The sequence below is a fragment of the Xiphias gladius genome, chromosome 11, assembly GCF_016859285.1.
Source record: "Xiphias gladius isolate SHS-SW01 ecotype Sanya breed wild chromosome 11, ASM1685928v1, whole genome shotgun sequence".
NCBI lineage: Eukaryota > Metazoa > Chordata > Actinopteri > Istiophoriformes > Xiphiidae > Xiphias > Xiphias gladius.
The window spans coordinates 15,882,213-15,900,370 of NC_053410.1; the positions used below are offsets into that span (position 1 = coordinate 15,882,213).

Below are 18,158 nucleotides of genomic sequence, written 5' to 3' on the forward strand. Positions count from 1 at the left end.
GTACAATTATAGCTACAGTATATTATAAACAAACTGATGATGACTGCTCACCTGGATCTCTTCCACCCAGTTCAGGAGTTCCTGAACATACTTCATGTTGACCTCCTCTTCTGTCATATTGGAGTCTGCCAGTGAGGATTTCGGTAAGGGCTTGCGGATCTGCATGTGTTTCAACTGCATGAGGCTGCCTGGGTCCATGCTGCCACCACTCCCCATGTAGCTCTGGACTGAAGCAGGCTGCAAGGCAGGGGTCAAGGACGGGGTCAGGCACGGTGTAAGGCTAGAGGTGAATGTGGACCCAGGGGTACCTAGCCCCCCTGGGGTGAGTGCAGGAGTAAGGGCTGGTGTCAGGTTTGTGCTGAGGTTCTGGGAGAAGCCAGAGTTCAGGCTTTGGGTGATGCCAGAGATCATCATTTTGGTTTGTTCTGTTGTCAGGGTTCGGCCTTTGCTGTACACAGAAGAACACTCAGCTCTCAGGGTTAGAAGGTCATCCCGGAGTTTTGATACCCTGTATTGAAAAAGGAACAACCATATGAGTTGTCTTAATGTATGCGAAAAATTCAGTCTGTCATTTTTGAACGGGGATCTACTTTGTACCTTTGGACTAGTTGATCCGCAAAGGGGAATTTCCCATCCAGGAGAATTTGGATGTCCACCACCTGTTGTCTGAGGATATTCTCACATTCTAACAAGTAGCCAGCTATCTCAGCTTCATGGAGGAACTGAATTCCAGACTCAAGACGTTTTGCATCCTTAGCAGAGGAAAAAAAGAGACTGAAAACTCAGGACAAAGAATCTACACTTAGTACTATTTTGTCATAACTTATATGAAGTCAAACATTGCTTGCACAGAACTTACAGACTGTAGGGCTGTTTGTGCCAACGCCAGCTTGTCCTCTCCGTTAACACAGTCCCGCTGGACCCTGTTGGCAATCTGCTGTAACATCTCAAGCCTAAAAAAAAAAAAAAGATAAAACAAATGATGATGCTGATTAAGATACTTCATATGTTATCACTTCAATAAAAACAAAAAAAGCTTTACAAAAGCCAAGCGTGCACACTGTAACCCCACCTGGATCCATAGGCAATGTTGTTATTAGGAAAGACTGAGCTGTTAATCTGTTAAGGTTCAGTGAGGACAGTGTCACTGGAGCCAAAGCTGGTGAAGCTGCTGTTGCTAACAGATGACATCCTGCTCAAACAGACCATCTTCTCCCACATGGTAAACAGCTATTGCCATTTCCCACCACTCAGACAATCGCTGTATCTCATCCTAACCATCCATCTGTAAAGGATCCCAGCCTCAACTTAACCTTTACAGTTTGACTGCAAGATTCGTAGACCCAACTGATGGAACGACTTTCAACTTCCTCATATTTATAGTGTCACAGCCAGGTGAGGAGTGTATAAAATGAATCCCACCCTGAAATAATATGTTGCCCTTAGGGGATAAAATGAAACAGCAGGTTGAGACGGTACACCTTCATAAGAACTGAGACTGTATAAAGCTTTGCGAAACTGCTGTAATTGTTGTTTCAGCCAGTCACCACACCCATCATTAATGCTGTAAATATAATGTGTTTTGAAGAAAGGACTGGAGACGTAAACTTGTCTAAACTACTGTTATCAGAAAATTTCCAAATCCATAAGATGACATTTGAGTTTCCATAGAAATAAAATATTCTCTGCAAAAAAAACACTGATGGACACAGAACACCAGATAGAGTTCAAAAACTCGACAGAGCCTGCCATAAGAAAGTGGTCAACCTATAAAATATCAGAAAACATCTTGACTCAAGCACGCTACGACATAAAATGCACCTATTTATGTTGTTAACATTTTCAAGCTTGTCCCTTTTTAAAGTAACTAGTTACTAGTAATCATGATGGTCAAATGTGATTTTGTTCCTGATCTGCAGTACATAAAAGCACCTCCCAGAAATACTGTGTACAACACCTCATAAATATTTTGATATAAACCATATCATAGAGTGCAACGGTTCAGAAAGGGGATATCTACTTTAATAAGGAAAATCACACTCTGACATACAGCACTAACCTTCAGCTTCTGGTTTCAGTAGAGACATTATTGAGCTTGCAACATGACACCGTATACACAGGCTTCAGAAAACGTCATGCTGACTCATGTAGTACCTTTGCTCCTTTATCTATATACCTTTCACTGAGAAAAGTAGTACTATCCAAATATTACATGGTTTAGATCCCAGTGTATGGCCTCAAACACACACATTTTGTCATGTTAAACACCAGCTACATCCCTTATGTAGTGTTTGTTAAATAGTGACTTTTTGCAGACACGTAACCCATAATATTAGGTTAAAAAGACAATGAATATTAGACTCTCAATCCAATAATGATGGGTCAGGTCAAGTGTTAATATGCTTAGTTTCCCTGCATACCTTTCCACCTCAGGCCTCAGGCTCTTCTCTCTTTCCAACATGGCAACAATTAATTTACCCCATTCCTTCTCCACATCATTGGGGTGATGACCCTGGGGTAAGTGTATACGTCCAAACTCGATCCACATCTACCAGATTCACCACAAACACAGATTGCATTATCATCACAATGTGTAACACCACAAATGTTGCCATGTGAAATTAAAGCAACGTGCTCTGCTGTTTTGCATTAGCATACCTCAAGCATTTTGTAGAGATTTTTGATTTTTGTCTTCTCATTCTCTTTCACTGGGATTTCATGTTCTTTAAACTGCAGATACTGTGTATAAAGTGCCTGTAAAAGAAAGCAGAGATTACACTAAAAATGTAGTTTTTCTACTCTAAATATGTGTCCATACTCTCTAATTGTCTTTAAATCAACTGCAGAAAGTGCCTTCACTGTTATAAGCTAATGAAGTCTTGCAGCAAATGGATGTTGCTGCTCTCTCATATCCATCAATATCATTTTAAGTCTCAGTTACAGCAGATACACGTCGGCTATTTGAAGCAGGCAATTATCCTTCACCTTTCAGACATTATATGCCGATTATAAAAGCACTCTGCAAAATGAGACAGCTTACGTTCAATATATGCAAGGTAAAATAAAAGCAAATATGCAAAATGACGTTTATTTGTTGTAGTACAATACCTTGAGTTCCACAGGGTTGTTGGGGAATGATCTGTCTGACATTATGGCCACATTGTGTTTGATCCACTGGCTGAGGTATTTGATCATGTTCTGGTATTCCACCCATTTGATATCCACATCCTGTTCAGATCAAAAGGATCATCAGCAATAAAACAGTTTTCTCCATTTTCACTCAGATTGGGGGGGGCGATACTGGTGGACCAATGCCATCGACTTACATTAGGATTGATTCCATCAACACCATCAGGTACTTTGGGGAAGGCATCGTACAGTGTTGAGACATATGTGATGACTGATTTTTCGTCAGGAGACTGAACATCTACATCTGATGAAGGAAGATAAAAACCGAAAGGTCACACATGCAACGCAGGAGCTGTACTCAGAGGAATTATTCCTCAAGCCAAAATCCAAGCTTCACTCCACATGATTTAGAGCACAACAGTGTTACAAGGGTTTCACAGTGTTTTCGGAGCCCAAATCAAACAGGACAGTGTGTATGGGCCTCACCCTCGGGGTCCAGCAGTCTGGCCACCCCCAGCTGTTCAGCTACACAAAACGCTTGCTCTAAATTTGATCGGTTGGTCTGTGTTGACACACGGCTCATGTCAACCAGGTCTGGCCTGCAACAGAAAGAAGCAGAGAGAGGAAAAGAGACTTTTAAGCTAAGTATGACAAGACAATCCAACTAAATCAATACCGACAAGATACAACACTGGAAAAGCAAGCTATTAGATCTGAAAGAATAAAATTAAAATCAGGATATAATGCCAATGACACCAACATTTTTATTCCATCCAATTAAACAGCAAATGCTCTACTGTTACGCAAAAAATGTTTCTTAAGTTTCTTGTGTGTTATTTTACCTGTATTTATGAATGAGGGCGTTAAATAGCCTCCCATCCCTCCAGGAGGTTGTGAAGTTTTCACATCGTACGCCTACATAGCCGTCTGTTATCTGTTTGGACCAGAGCAGCAGCCTCTCCTTGGCTGTCATGTCCTCGGACTCCCCTGTCACGTGGATCTCCGAAATCTGTCACAAAGACAAAAAGAAAAAGATGTTTCAAAATGCACTGACATTAAATGTGCATTTAAGGGAGCTTGGTTCAGGGACACAGAAAATCTAACCCACAAACCTGTGATGAACTACTCTGTGACAGTAAGACTTTACCTTTACTGATACTGTCTATTTTATAAGACACAAGATATATAGGAGTGGTAACAATATCAGCAAAATGTAACAACACCTCAAATTACAGCTGTAACAAAAACTACTGTGTTGAAGTGACTCAGCAAAGACTCACAAAGTTAGTAATTATTGTACGAAGAAGATTTTCCTGTAAATAATGAAATATAAATGTATTTTATTTCATAATTGACAAGAATCAGAGGATCATTATCTAGCTCACGAACAGCTCTGTTCATACTTTAAACAAGGAAAATGTCAGCAGGCTAGAAGTAGAAGTTCAAGATAGAGCTTTGTAATAAATAACCTAATAGCTTTACAGCATACAAAACAGATGAAGAGTATGATAACATAAAATAAACAGTGCCACATAAAACAGGATGTGTTCCACAGTATTTCTGGCACAACAGGTTTTAAGCACATTTATGACATCTTAACAAGACACACATTCAGTGATATTGAGTCAAGCCTTTGTAAACTTTATTTTGCTGTAATAAACATTTCAAACGACCAGAAATAATACTGTTTGCCATGACATCTTGAAACGTTTTTTTCTATTTTCCATATCACAAAAAATTTTCCTTCACGGCATGTTTTGAACAAAAACCAAGAAGCAAAGAAACAGAGAACAGTTTTTACAAGATGGCCATCATAAAAACAACGGTGAAAAACAGAAAAGCAATAACAGTCATGCATACAACACGGTGACAGCAGTCTCAGCAGGGTTTTCCAGACGTCCCTCTCCCCAGCAAGTTTTCAGGATCCTCCTGGGGGATCCGGAGGTGTTCCCAGGCAAGATGGGATATGTTATCCCTTTCAGCAAGTTTTGGGTCTATCCCAGGGTCTTTTCCCATTTCGACATACCCGGAAAACCTCCAAAGGAAGGCACTCAGGAGGCACCTTAATCAGATGTCCAAACCTCCTCAACTGGCTCCTTTCGATGCAGAGGAGCAGCAGCTCTACTTCGAGCTCCCTCCAGATGTCCCAGCTCCTCAACCTATCTCTAAGGCTTAGCCCAGGCACCTTATGAAGGAAACTCATTTCCGCTACTTGTTTCCACAACCTCATTCTTTCAGCCACAACTCAGAGCTCCTGACCATAGGTGAGGGTTAGAATGTAGACTGGTAAATCCAGAGCTTTGCCTTCCGGCTCAGCTTCCTCTTCACCACAATGGTCAGGTCGTCTGCATTACTACTGACACCAGACCAATCCGCCTGTCCATCTCACACTCCATTTTATCACCACTCGTGATTAAGATCCCAGGATACTTAAACTCCTTCGCTTGGGGCAGCAACTCACCCCCAACCCAGAGGGAGCAGTCCACCATTTTCCGGCAGAGAACCATTGCCTCAGACTCAAATTCACTCCTCACACTCGGCTGCAAACCGCCCTAGTGTGCGCTGAAGGTCACGGTCTAATGCAGCCAACAGAACCACATCATCTGCAAACAGTGGAGACGCAATAAAGAGGTTCCCAAACCAGACACTCTCCTCACCCTGGCTGCACCTTTAGATCCTGTCCATGAATATCACAAACAGGATCAGATACAAGGGGCTACCTTGGTGGAGTCCAACACCCACTGAAAACATGTTAAACGTTAAGAATACAGACACAGCTCTCACTTTGGTTATACAAGAACCGGATGGCCTGTAGCCGTTGCCCCAGTACCCCATACTCCTGCAGTACCCCTCACAGAGTCCACCAGGGGACACGGTTGTAAGCTGGTCCACTTTTCCACAGCCAGGACGGAATCCACATTGCTCCTCCTGAATCTGAGGTTTGACAATTGGTCTGAGCCTCCTTTCCAGCAACCCTGGAATAAACTTACCAAGGGAGGCTGAGCAGTGTGATACCCCGATAATTGGAGCACACCCTCCGGTACCCCTTTTTGAAAATTGGAACCACCCACTGGTCTGCCACTCTACAGATACTGTTCCTGACCTCCACGCAACACTGAAGACAGCCCAACAATTTCCCGACCCTCAGCATCTCAGGGAGTATCTCGTCTATACCCAGCACCTTGCCGCTAAGGAGCTTCTTGACTACCTCAGTTACCTCTGCCAGGGATATGGGTGAGGCTTCCCCTGAGTCTTCAGACTCTGCCTCCTCCACAGAGGACGTGTTGGTCAGGTTCAGGGGTTCCTCAAAGTGCTCTTTCCACCGCTCAGCAGTTCTCCTCCCCCGTTGAACACAGCCTGAGCAAAGCCCTGCTTTCCCTTGCTGAATCGTCAAATGGTTTGCCAGAACTGATTAATCGATTATGAAAATAATTGGTAATTAATTTTCTTTCTAACTACTAATCCATTAATCAACTAATCTCTGCAGCTCTACAACTCACAGCTCAGACAACATTTAAACAAACACACTAGACTATCCAGATTCTACAACTCTAAAGCCTGTGGCCTACAGCCACAGACACAAGGTTGATTTAGTCCTTTTAGTCCATCCAGCTGGAATCCTAAAATAACAACTCTGGCAGTAACTAAGACTTCCTGAACAAGGGATGGACTAGACAAGCCAGGATAGCCTCAACCTTCCTACAAATGTGCCTAGTATAGAAGTCAAAGAGCTGAACCTGCCCCTTAGACAAAAATGTTGAGTCTGTCTCTACTGGACAGGCTGAGGTTTCCATACCACACCACAATAAAAAAAGATAAAACAGATTCAATAAGACTGCGATAAAACAGAGCCATCATTGCGCTGTTATACTTTGTACAAACAAAATTGACATGAAATTCAAAACAAAGTTTGCTGTCAATAGCCACCCCAGGATATTTCTAATTACCAACCAGGATGATTTCAGAGCGTTGTATAACAAGTGAGAGATTTCCTGAAATCCACAACCATGTCCTTTATTTTGTTAAAATAAAGATGAGAAAATGATTGTTGGCACCATGATACAAAGTCTTTGACTATAGCCCCATGATTCCGTTCCTGCTCCCGTAAAAGACTGACATTCGTTGTATCATCAGCAGATTTTATAATGTGCCGATTTTCATAAAAAGTCTGGCAGCCATTAGTGTAAAAAATATAAAGGACACATACACTATAATATCAAACATAACAATCTATTCTAGTTAGATCACTAATAAAGATAATTAATACAAACCATTTGTGTTGTGAATGTATTCAACAAAACCAAAGCTTGACCAATAAAACTGGCTGCTATCATTCCAAAATCGATTGCCAGATCTTACAGTAAGCTCTTAAACATAAGTAACTGTTTTTTTCTTATGCTGTATATGTGTGAGAGGGAGGCAGCACTACTCCTTTCATCTCTTCCCATGGGTCCAGATCTTTGGGCTAAACTTAACAAACAAAATACTGTCTGGATGTAACTCACCTATTTTGTCATTTATGATCACTTAAGAAAAACAAAAACAGCTTATTTTCCACCAAAAATAATCACTTTTCCATTATACATACGGATATAGGTCAAATTTATTTGGTTCCTATTCCTCTTTCAACTTGTTGTCCCTGTACTTAAATACAGATGAGCAGCATAAATATTTTAACACTAGTTTCAGGTAAATCTGATTATGCAGCCAAAATCCTACTTGTGATGCCTGTGGTGTAAATACAGTCTATAATGTGTGATTTTTGAGTTATTGTGTGTAAAAGAATGGCTGTGAGTACAGAAAGAAAACACCACAATGATGATGTAATGTTCAGCTCTACAAACCATGGACCATGCTGATAGGGTATAAAATTAGGTAATGAGTAAATTAGTTTTTCAAACTGATATATATTCACTGAAGTGCTTTACTAGAATGATTTAAACTCCACCCTTGCAATGTTCAAATTGCATTTAACCTCAATCAAACCCCTTATTATTCTATCATGAATCACACCAGTAATGGCTATAAATGACATGTTATCAGTTTACCTCGTGTTGGGTGGAAATACGTTTGGCAGGAGCTGGAAGATGTGTTACGTAACCAGAGCAGGTGTAGGCCCTCTGTCTCCTCCTCCTGTGTGCTTGAGAGCCCCATATAATCTTGGCAAATGTTTCTTCACTCCCAAGTCTGTCATTACCCCTCACAGTCCGTAGCATGTGCTCCACTGCTCCAAAGCTAACAGCTCTCCTTAACTGGCGCCGTAGCAGCTTCTTCACGAGCAGACCATCCTTAGCTGAGACACCTCTGGATGTTGTGTTAATACAACGAAGCTTTTCTTCTACAGTTGACCTGCTTCTATCTCCTTCTGTCAGCTCTGGAGAAGACCTTCCCAACCTCTTGGCAAGAGTTTGATTACAAGGATCTCTGAGGATTAAAGCTGGTACCTCTCCAACATAGACACTTTTGCTGATGCTACCTTGCCTGAATAGATGTTTCTCCACCTCTGATGGTTTATCCAGCAATTCTTGTTTCTCCTCTCTGCTCCCGTGTTTGCTGTTCTGAAGCTCTGCACTGTCCGAGATGGCCCCACTTATAATGGCTTCACTTCCAGGATTCCTGAGAGATCCAGCAGGCTGAAAGTCCTCTGATTTCCTCTTCTTCCTTTGAAAATAGCGGCGACCTTTGTGCCCTTTAGATTCAGGCGTCAGTGGAGCTTTCTTGGGGTCAACATAGCATTCCTCTTTAGGGCCTCGAACACAGCCACAGATGTTTCCCATTGCTGACAGTCATACAGTCTCTTATCCATGGATAGTGTCAAAGCTGAATTCAGGAAAAGTATCCAGTGATGTCCACTTGATCTGAAGAGCCACTATCCCACTGACAGAAAGCCATTTTCACGCTGTGCAATGAGCACACAATACAGCCCGGCAGCCAGACATAAACCTTCGCTTCACTCAGAGTAGAGTTGGCTCTTTCCTTTTGTTGACGCTCAGAGACTCATAGCTGAGAACTGGTTAGCCACTCTCTCTCTCTATGTCACTGCATTTCATTCTTGCCCACTCGCTCTCTCTTGGATCTCTCCTCTGACACTGGAATCCTTTCTGACCTTTGAAACATTTCTCTGGCTTTGCTAATCCAGCACATACGCCATAAAAGCACACGCAGACATGGCCCACGTGCTCACAGCCCTCAGCTGAGCAAGAATGAAAAAGACTTGTGGACAGACCTGTTTAGGGCTGGCTAGTCTGCTTTAACTATACACTACACATGCACGTCACAGCCACTTCTTAGGTTTCCTAATGTTTGTGTCTGTGATGAGGGGTGAAGGGAGGACAAGTTTCAAACTGCAAGAGGATGCCATGCTGATGGCCATCTATTATGCTGTGAGAAATTTTGGCTCAGCAAGTTTGGCTGCATGAACCAGACAGAGTCCCAGCCAGTCAGAAGGGCTTTGAAAAACAGAACAGCGTGGGTCAACCAGAGCAGCAGAAGCAGAGGCAAATCCAAGCTGGACAACAAAGTGCTTTCACTTTGTCTATTAATCAAGCTACATACAATGGCTGAGCTAGAGGTGGGGCTTAAGTCCAATGGTTTAAACAAACACTATTATCTGAACAAATCACCACCACCGCAGTTCACAAGGGGGCAAATGCTCTGACCAGGAAGTGATTCACCGTATAAAAACCATTACAACAATTATAACATAACAGTGACTGACAAAGTGCGGCACTAGCCCACTGCAGAGGAATCTATCGGTACTTTTATTACAGGGGGAAAAGGGAAATAAGTAGCAAGTGAAAGAGTGAACATAATGTCACCACACAGCTCAACTAAAAATAACTGTCACCGTGAGCTTCCAATATTTGAACGTCAATGAAGTTTCCCTGAAGGTCAATGTCACCTGACAGCCAACACAGTTTAAACTTCAGCTTCTATTTAGGGACAGCTTATGTTCAAACTATCAAATACTGGTATAATTTGCAATATTAGATTTTGTTTGTACATGTTATATTTCAGTAAAATGTTGGCTTAAAGCATACAATATGATTTACAGCCTTAGTTGTTACAGTTTTTTTTAATGACAATGTTATAATAAAAATGAATGAATGACATGACTGAATCATGAATATGTGTTTGTGTTAAATAAGTGACAGAACAAGAGACATCACACACAGAGACAGTGACAGACAATGAGGGCAAAACAAAGAGACAAACAAGCACAGACACACCTGACAGCAGTGCACTGTCACCACCTATACTAAAATAAACATGACACAGTACAGAGAGCACACTGTAAAAATACACCATTCTCAAGTGTGAATAATAAAATAATGCCAGCTTTGTGTAATGAAATCAACTTCTTATCTGTACAGGCATGATCAAACAATGGATACTGTATGAAATTCAAAACTTCAAAAGTGAAACAGTAAACCAGCTATGAGGAACAATACACATACCCTGTCAGTAATATCACTTTATATAAGTAAATATTTAAAAATCAGCCAGTGGAAATAACAGAAGCACATACAGTAAGTGCCAAAAACAAACCCTGTCGTTTGGACAAGAACTGATCCTGATACTTTAGGCAAAGCCAGTCGTATAAAAATATATAATATAATATAAAAAGAGCGTTTGGTTCATACATGTCAATCTGATGTGAGCCATGCTTATATAATAACGCCAAAGGTGTATACTGTGACTGAAGCTCAACATTTTCTCCTGAAGTGCCCTGCTACCTTTCCAAAATCAAGGGGAAACAGACCCATCACTGCTGCGTCAACTGCTCAAGGGCTTGTTTGAAACTGACAGCAGCAGGTGTTGGCATCATCACCGACGCTACCTGTCAGCATGTTCGAGTCCATGTAAAATTATATTAACTACCCACCCCCCAATTTATTTACTGAGAGCATTGGTCAGATAAATGCATGCTTGTTTTAAAATAATATACTAACTCATTCTCGTCTCAATCAGACCTGTAATTGGAATATTCCTTTTACTAACCCACAACTGAGTCACTTGGCATGCACCAAAGATATGAAAAAGCCAACGCAGGACTGTCAGAGAGAGAGATAGAAAATAGGAGTGTAAATGAGAAGTAGTTTAAAGTATGAAATGTTTGTGTGCTATTAGATTTTTTGTAGATACTCAAATCCGGTGGACACCTGGATACACCTGGCATGTACACACAGACCAACTCACTTGACATGATTTGTGTCATTCCAGCAAGAAAATGATTACTATTCACAGAGAGAATATTCTTGACACCATTCAGGGAAAAATAAACTTAGCGAAGAACACAAAAAACATCTTGAAAACATCACAATTATCCAAACTGCAAAGCTTTTTGTCCCGTAAAAAAAGAAAAACTGTAGACTAAGTAGGCTTTGGGAAATAATGAATTACAGAGTACAATACTTTTCTCTTTTGAATAACGAAACATTTCAGCTACTATGAGCTACCTTTAACTTGTCAAGGTAAAACTCAAGCTGAATCAAATATTAAGTAAGACAGGTAAACTGACGTCAGATATTTCACTATAATCTCCAAGGAGTAAGACAAACAAGCACAGACACACCTGACATGATGTATGATGCACAGCTTCGACACCTTGTGGTCAAAAGTAGAAACATCTATTTTATGGGTGTTAACTCATTTTAAAGCAGGCTATCATGTAAGTCAACAGGCAACAAGGACGTTTTTTGGTTGCCTTCAAATAGATTTAAACCCCTAAAATCTTCTGCTTTAAAATATCTAACAGATCAGAAGTGTATAGGATGCAGAGGTTGACAAAAGTTTAAAATTAACAGCCATCATGAGAGTGACCTAATCAGATACATGTAATACAAATAAATAAAAGTAAGTAATAATCCATTATCTGGGTAATAGATCATCTTAATTACTTGGCTGTAATAAGAATTTCCAAACCATTATATGACAGCACTGACCTGAAAGTGCAGAATTATGGTCCAGATCAATCCCAGGGTCAGCTTTGGGTTACCATCTGTGATGTCGTCATTCCTGATATTTACAAGTTTGACCTGATGACAGGAAACACATGATTAATACATGCATATATTTATATCTCTATATGTGCAAGACCTGCTCTTCAGTTCTAAATTATGGTATTTACCATTATATTTGTGCAGTGTATTCAACAATAAATATGAATGTTAACGTAACTGTCCCCATGTTGCCTCATATGCCTCTCGTTTAACAAGCACCACAAGATGGCACAATAGTCATTATATTATGTGACAGAACACTGTTAGCGTACTCACAGTGTGGGACTGAGGTGACTGAGAGAGCCTGAACGTTAAATGTTATAAACCTGCCAGAACTGTTTTATGTACCACACATCAGAGTGAAAAATGATGCGTATTTGATGACATTCTTCACATAAAACCTGACACAGAAAGTACAGTCTGAACACAGTCCTGGTTTAATAAAGAGATGATTCATCTCTTGCTCCAGTGTCAGCCTGATCATCTTTAATAACTGTGATCAATCAGCTGCAGGGGTACATCTAGGAATTTGAAACAGTTACGTCTTTCTACAGAGGACGCGTGGATGTATTTGGTATGTACTGTAGCTAAAACAATAGAACGACTCATTTGTGACCATCTTTGAATCCTTTGTCTCAAGCCTTACGTCACATCTGGCTACGGCTCAGCCAGACTGTGTTCCTCATCACATCCTGACTGTGGTGGGGGAGGGGAGGGCAATCAAAGCTTTTTGAAAACCCCACTGATGGGATTTGTAGTCAGCGCTCCTTAAATGCTGCTATTACTATTAGTGGCGAATGAACTGAGTGCTAAAAATGCGTGGGGAAAAAAAATTGTGTTGGAGAACAGGCAGTATCTGTAAGTAACCACCATTGAGTGAGACTGTTCCAAGTGAACAAATCTGTAACAATACGATGAAACCTTCAAAATACAATGTAGCTGCACACATTATGTATACTCTTCAGCTGTAACCTATTATATAATTCAATATTCTGTGTCCAAGTGTGGACCTTCAGCTGGGCACTGCTATGAATCCATGAAGAAAAATCCATGGTAGAAAAATGATTTTTTTTCAGTTACATCACTGTATGATGGATTTTGTCTCAAGTCTGACAGCAGGCTGATTTCCAGTATTTTAATGCAGCAGCCTAAGCTTTCAAAGGTTTATGAAAATGTTTGCTCAAATTTGTTTGGGTCCTTAATCAAAAGTGTGACAGCACTTTTAGAATAAACTTGGACTGATTCTTACCTGCCGCCTCTTTAAATAGTCCAGTGCTATTTGTACATTCTGGAGTCTGTGGAAGCGCATCCTCCCTCTCTCCCGAGGCTGTGGACACAAAGAGGGAAGAGGAGCCATGTAATCAGGTTCTTCTCAATATCAGAGGACAAATTGTAAAAATGATTAGTAGCATAGAGGACACAGGACATGCATCTAGGTTCTTACCCACTGATCTGGTGAGGTAAAGACTTAAAAGAACACACAGAAAAACTCTACCCACAACAAGACTGGCCATTCCTGCAATTTCACTCAAAATCGGTGCATACTGTACACAAAATGTACCATCCTAGAGCATTTTCCACCATTTCCATCTATACAAATTTGTTCTGAACATGTCATAACTGATTAAGTAACCTAACCCTCTCGATAACCCACTCTGATAGCCAAAGGTGCAATTAAAATACATTTAAATTCAGTTCTCTGTGCTGTAAAGATTAGTAAAATGTTACATTATATGATCTGTTGTGGCAAATGCATGTGGACAGTCAGTGGCCACACCATGAGGTAATGAAATGGAAAATGCACTCAAGCCAGGATGCAGCAGCAGCAAAAGACTTGTGCTGCATTCAGCCGTATCTCTATGCTGATAGTAGGAAGATGATGACAAATCCTACTCATCTCAGTAACAAAGCAACATTTAATAAACCCATTTCTTTCATTCAGTGAATCGCATTCACTTATGAAGCCATCTTGAGGCTTAAAAGCAGCAAAATACTCAAAAGCAGCAGATGAAAAATGTACCGATGCTGTCATAGGTTTGGAGAGCTTTGATTGTATGGCTCAATGATGCACAAAGCTAGTGAAATGGATACAAAAAATTTCCTTTATTATTTATTGCATCTTTTTGATGCCTTTGCAAGGTCAGTATGCCAAATCTCAAAAAGCGCCATAAGAAAATATGAGCAGGAAACTGCCTGGGTCTTTGGATCATGTACACATTTCTCTGCATCGTCATTATCATCTGGTCATGTAAACAAAGATTCTGACATTATTTCCTGATCAAAAGAAGTGGCATTATGGAACATAATCTTCCACAGAAATCACAAATTTAACAAATTGGAAAAAAGGAAAAATACTCTATAAGTCTATAGAAGAACTACAATATCTGCTAAAGCAAATATGTGAGACTACAAAGAGACAAATCATACAGTGGGATTGTGGGATTGTTTCTACACTTCTGTTAGCTGGCCACAGCACGCTCTGAATTAGCTTGTTACAAGGGGGTGGAGGGGGTGAGCCACACGTACCCCCTTATCATCATCCACTGTGTCTCCATGCTGCTCAACTGCACATGCTTCTGTCCCACTCACCAACCGCAATGTCTTCAGAAAATCACGCTCCCTTGGCTTATAGGGAACACATAGGGGAAGAAAGGAGGACATGGACACACACACAGCGGCCAAATCAAAGGAAGTTAGACAATGGGCAGAAAACGATCAAAGAGGGGAGAACAGAAGACCAGGAAAGTAGGATGTAAACAGAAAATAGATAGCTACTTAGAAGATGAAAGTTAGTCACACTGGAGAGGGAGTAACTGCTGGGATTCCTCGTACAGGAATACATGCGTTTTAACTATACAGTAAGGGACATAACAGCATGATAACATTATGTAACTCAGGACTTCACAAAGACTGTATCAGAATACCTCAATATAAGATGAAATAATGACATAAAAAGAAATGAAATAATACAGCAAATAGCCTGCTGAATAACATGCAGCACTTCAGTACCATCTGTCTTAGGCCAAGGCACTACGGCTACATAAACTGTGCAGCTATACGCTCTATATGTGAGGGGTTAGACACATGCACATACTGAACTATACAGAATTTGAGCCCATATGATTTAAGTCTAAAAAAGAGGCTAGAAAATCATTACAGTTCTGTACATTTGGTTAAAATAACATGTGATTTGGTCATTGTTTACTTTCACAATCCCTATTTTTTAGAAAATAGTTCAATATTTTTGGTCGAATAACAGATAGAAAGTTATCTCTAGGGCCATTGGATTAACACATTACAAGATAATAAACCTAACTAAAAACAAATTTGAATGACATTTGTGAAAGGTTTTCGCTATTTATCATTTCCTGATCATTTCAAGTTTTGACTGACTGGAAATTCATTATATAACCATTACCTTGACAACTCCAGCTGTGCTTTAATCACCGTAACAGCTTCCCGCACTCAAAAGAAACACTGCTAATAATTGTACTATGGCTATTTTATAGAAACAATGTAACATGTTCATGCTGGCTGGTTGGCTTTCAGGTGCAGTAATGTTTGTCTTCTGAGTACCAGTAAGAACAATGTTAGCTGACATGACTTTGGATGCACAGAAGTGCAGCCACGTTTGTCTCCTGAGGGTCCTGAATTCAGGACAGTCTCATAACCAGCAGAGAACCCACAGCATTATTACAAACAGAAGTTTGAATAACTGCTAATGTAACTGGTACTTAAATACACTTCTCCAGTGGAAACAAGCATGGTGAGGTCTGTAGCAATTTGATTATTCTTGTATTCTTATTATTCTTGGACAAACTGATACATTGGGGTTGTTTCTACAGACATACCAGCAGTTTATGTTACCTATTTTCAAAAGTAACCTTTAGCAGTTAGTGAGTTAAAAAAGCTAGTTAGCAAGTTAAACTCTGTTAATGATTGATTATTGGCTGCCAAGAACTTGCTAGAAACTCCAGTGGGCAACCAGAGAGATAGTTTTCCCACTTGTTAGATTTCCCCTGCGTGTTTACATCTTTTTGACTTAAAAACAACAGCTTTTTGTTGGTACTGTATTTTGTATCCCATTCAAATTTTGTTGCCACTTGAGCATCACTACAACTACTGTCGCACAAAGTGCCCCATCTCTGAATGTGTCCTGACTGCATGTACTGGATATGTAAAGCGAGGCATACTATACCAACTTATTTCATTTATCACTTACACCTAGTAGCACGGCAAAACTAATCATGATGATGAGCACATAAGTTAGTTTCATTAATGTCCCAGAATGGACAAGGAAGAAGACGCAAAAAAAAAAAAAAAAGATAATCCTTTGATATGTTCAAAACCTGCATACTATTCTCAAAAAATGTGACTATGTGAGTGGGTTTTGGTGAATGCTAAGTCACACTAGATCTGCTTACAGACCATCAAATCCCAGGATTCCCTCCTACCATCAGTTACATAAGTCAGAAGGGCACATGCATTAATAAGGCAAAGCTGTGACAGACTGCTCTACGTGAAGAACAGCAGTTCTCTCACTTCTCTTATTGGTGTCTAACGACAATCTGAATACTCTGTGTTTTCACAAGACTGATCTCAATGGAAATTGCTCTGACTCGAAGCTCAATAGCACTGCCCAAATTCTACTTGCACCAAAACATCTTAAGTGTTTCTTAATTATGTGAGTTTGTTTTGAGCTCTTATCTCTTTACGAACGACTGACGATGAAATTTAAAATAAGAGAAAAGCGTTAACTCACCAATGTGTCTCCAGACAAAACCTCCAGCAGTGAGATCAGGTTATGTCCATCTCTTAAGTCTTCGTACAGGTCATTTATATGCTTCCGGACCTATAGACACGAGGAAGAAAGCAAAACGTGAGGAAACTGCAAATATCATATTGTTATTACATACCTGTTCATTATAACAAATATAGTTATTCCACTACTCTGCACTTAATCAACATTGGTGTTGTTTTGAAATCTCTGACCGCAGTTATTGAATCACAATAATCTAATTTGCTAAAGTACAGAAACCGTGAACCATGAAAGTCCCCCACATTCTTAGACCTGGCGTAAAAATACCTCACCCATTGCCTTTGATGTTTCTTCCTTGTGTTATTCATTCAACTTGTTGGTGTTCGGTTTCAGTTTAAGCCCAGTTTTAGAAAAACACTGTTTTAGTTCACATTTTACAACAAAAATGTTTTTGTTTTTTTATTTTATCTCACAGATCTGTCTATTCTGAAATGCATATATTATAAAACACTCTGAATAATAGTGTGAGCAGCATATCTTTGTGACACCTTATCTAAGCACTTGAGCAAGGCACTTAACAGCTCCAGTCCTTCCAGCAGGCCCATCTCTCCTTCCTGTCCTAAATACCACGCCTCTGAAGTCACCCTGCTGCCCGCTGACCTGCTTTCACACAGGGCTTTCAGCACTGTAATCCCAGATAACAGCCACAGCTGTGGAGCCAAAATAGACGTGCACCCTTATGTTATTGGGTCAGCCAAACAGACCCCAACTATTACTCAGCACCTCTGGTTTCTCATGGACTGTGCGTGTGGCCTGCTGATAAAGACCTAACGATAGGTTAAAGACGCCTGAAATATGACAGTCAACATGATATAAAAGGTAAAAATCCTATTAAACTGTTAACTGAAGTTCAACAGGTTCAAGCTACTACAGAACAGAGCCTTTGTTTTTTATGCACATGTTGCTTTTAATCTCTGTAGCTTCATTGCATGTGTCATGTTATGTTGCAGAACTGTAGACATAAAATATTATTTTCTTATTTCTTATGCCAAGATTGTGACAAAGTTTACATAATGTGTCTCTCATGAAACAGCGCGAGCTGCAGCTGGCACTTCCTGATGGCAGAACTGGAACCAACAGCTCCTAAGAGCCCCGTGCATCCCTCTAATTATTGTCATACTGGAAATAATAAATACATTCCGTTATGAAAACATCACACGCAAGTAATCATAAAACTAGTCATCAGCACTGATCCATGGGAAGTCCCA

General features: G+C 40.3%; 1 protein-coding gene across 4 annotated transcripts in view; it reads right to left on the bottom strand.

Moving 5' to 3' along the window:
* The window catches only part of dst (dystonin), a 98,116-nt gene that overhangs the window by 63,698 nt on the left and 16,260 nt on the right, over positions 1-18,158 (bottom strand). For 2 of the 4 annotated variants that reach the window (XM_040138358.1, XM_040138360.1), the window contains exons 3-14: positions 16,894-16,983; positions 13,381-13,458; positions 12,075-12,167; positions 3,972-4,138; positions 3,616-3,728; positions 3,327-3,433; positions 3,109-3,228; positions 2,659-2,754; positions 2,421-2,548; positions 860-953; positions 598-752; positions 52-508 (exon numbers count right to left, since the gene is read on the bottom strand). In XM_040138358.1, coding sequence (XP_039994292.1) covers positions 52-508; positions 598-752; positions 860-953; positions 2,421-2,548; positions 2,659-2,754; positions 3,109-3,228; positions 3,327-3,433; positions 3,616-3,728; positions 3,972-4,138; positions 12,075-12,167; positions 13,381-13,458; positions 16,894-16,983 — 1,698 coding nt within the window. Of the gene's footprint in view, positions 1-51; positions 509-597; positions 753-859; positions 954-2,420; positions 2,549-2,658; positions 2,755-3,108; positions 3,229-3,326; positions 3,434-3,615; positions 3,729-3,971; positions 4,139-12,074; positions 12,168-13,380; positions 13,459-14,657; positions 14,757-16,893; positions 16,984-18,158 lie in introns of all 4 variants that reach the window. The other 2 variants (XM_040138357.1, XM_040138356.1) reach the window with 2 other exon arrangements.